This window comes from Spinacia oleracea, chromosome 4 (assembly GCF_020520425.1).
Source record: "Spinacia oleracea cultivar Varoflay chromosome 4, BTI_SOV_V1, whole genome shotgun sequence".
In the NCBI taxonomy this organism is placed as follows: domain Eukaryota; kingdom Viridiplantae; phylum Streptophyta; class Magnoliopsida; order Caryophyllales; family Amaranthaceae; genus Spinacia; species Spinacia oleracea.
The window spans coordinates 105,721,117-105,723,108 of record NC_079490.1 but is presented as its reverse complement, the minus strand read 5'-3'; the positions used below and the strand labels follow the sequence as shown (position 1 = coordinate 105,723,108).

The following is a 1,992-nucleotide window of genomic DNA, read 5'->3' as shown; positions in this document are numbered from 1 at the left end:
AAAACAAGGTTCATAAAATATGAGGTTATCAAGTAAATACTTGTCAATCATGTACAAGTATAATGTTAGAAAAAATGAATGATTAATATTGATTTAATAGTTTAAAGTCGATTATGAGTAATTGCCTAGATAAACTGAAAGTTTTATGGTTAAAATTATGTTTTACTTAACATAGAAAAATGTTCTTCATTTAAGAAAAAATTGACAAATTAGGGTATAATAGTAATTTCAAAAGGAAAAACCAATTTAGTATTCAAGAGCCTTAAATAGAGATCATTATATTTCATATTTTTAACAAATAACATAATTAATAAAATATCATGTTAATTTATGACAATAATAATTATGGATAATTTTGATTACATTAATCAAATCCAATGATTTCATTATAAACCAAGGGTTTGTGGTTTAAATTTATCTATTATGCAAATTTAGACTCTTCCTAATTATTTTTTGATAATATTTTATACATCATAATTTATATTTCGTAAAGATTATTTGACAACATAATCTTATGAAAAAATCAAATAATTTTATCCAAAAATAACTTCTTTAACAATAGAACAAGAAAAAGTCAATTAGGAAGTACTATGTTTCCGTCAAATCTAGTTTAAATTCTGTTTTGATAAAGAAAATTAATGAAAAAAGCTCAAGAATTAAGATCTCAATATTTCTCCTTTTCTTTTCCCTTTTCTCTGTTATCATTGCTTTTTATATTATCCTCCTAAATCATTATTAAGAAAGTTATTGAAATTAAATTTGATGGGTTTTGCTCAAACATTTTTCAAAAAGAAAAGGGGGATAAGTAATAATCCAGAAGATGCAAATTGTAGCCATGAAAATCCTTTGTTTGAACCTTTCTCCTCATCATTACGTTCACGGAATAATAATAAGGAGGAGCTTGAACTAGTTTTTAAGAAATTTGATGTCAATGGTGATGGTAAAATTTCCTCATCAGAGTTGGGATCAATTATGGGAAGTCTAGGCCAACAAGTGACTGAGGAAGACTTGCAGATAATGATAAAAGAGGTTGATGCAGATGGAGATGGATTCATTGATTTTAATGAATTCGTTGCTCTCAACACAAAAGGTATTGACTCAGATGAAGTTTTGCACAATATGAAAGAAGCATTTTCAATATACGACGCTGATGGAAATGGAAAAATTACAGTTGAAGAGTTGCAAATGGTAATGAAGAGTTTAGGGGATGATGTCTCTTTGGGTGATTGTAAAAGGATGATTCATGGGGTTGACAGTGATGGTGATGGAACAATTAATTTTGAGGAATTCAAATCCATGATGATGATGGGTGCACGTCTTAATACAATGACAATAGATTAGTGACAAGCCACACCATCAATTGATGTTGTGACGTAATCACATTCACAAATTAACCTAACATTTTTTCTGGCCATGAAAATGAAATTAAGTTTTGAGAAATATCTGCAATCCAAATTCGTCTTCAATACCAAACTAGAGCCACCTGCAAATCTGCAATACTCGAATACAAAATCGGAAATTCAAATGAGGTGAGAATGACCATTTGTATCTCCAAAGTTGTGGGAAAAAAAAGAACAAGATGATTTAGAGAAGAAACCTTTCGCCATCAGCGATTTATTTTATTTTATTTTATTTTGTATTCCTGCTTTGATTTCTAAAATTTGTATGTAACCCAATTATACCTTTACTAGATTTGAATGCACGGGTTAATTTAATTGTTTTTTTATGTTTTATTATTGCAGTCTAATTTTTTTTATTGGCTTATTAGAAACCCAATATTATAAGGTTTATATTTAGAAAATAACAAATTCAAATAATACTGGATAATGCTTCTTTTTATATATTTAAAAACAATAAGTGCTCCTCATAACAGGATAGACTACTAATTAAATATTACAACTAAATTCTAATTATATTTTTTCTTTTTTATGTTAATCTTTGAATTTATTTATTTATTTTTTTAGAGGGGAAGACCGGCATGGGAGATATTTA

The 1,992-nt window shown here is 27.6% G+C and overlaps 1 protein-coding gene across 1 annotated transcript; it reads left to right on the top strand.

Annotated features, from left to right (window-relative positions):
* The first annotated feature begins 428 nt into the window (after positions 1–428).
* Positions 429–1,710, top strand: LOC110790051 (probable calcium-binding protein CML25). Its single transcript, XM_021994790.2, has one exon. It carries the CDS (start codon positions 763–765, stop codon positions 1,339–1,341), a length of 579 nt encoding a protein of 192 aa, XP_021850482.1. The 5' UTR covers positions 429–762; the 3' UTR covers positions 1,342–1,710.
* The last annotated feature ends 282 nt before the right edge of the window (positions 1,711–1,992 follow it).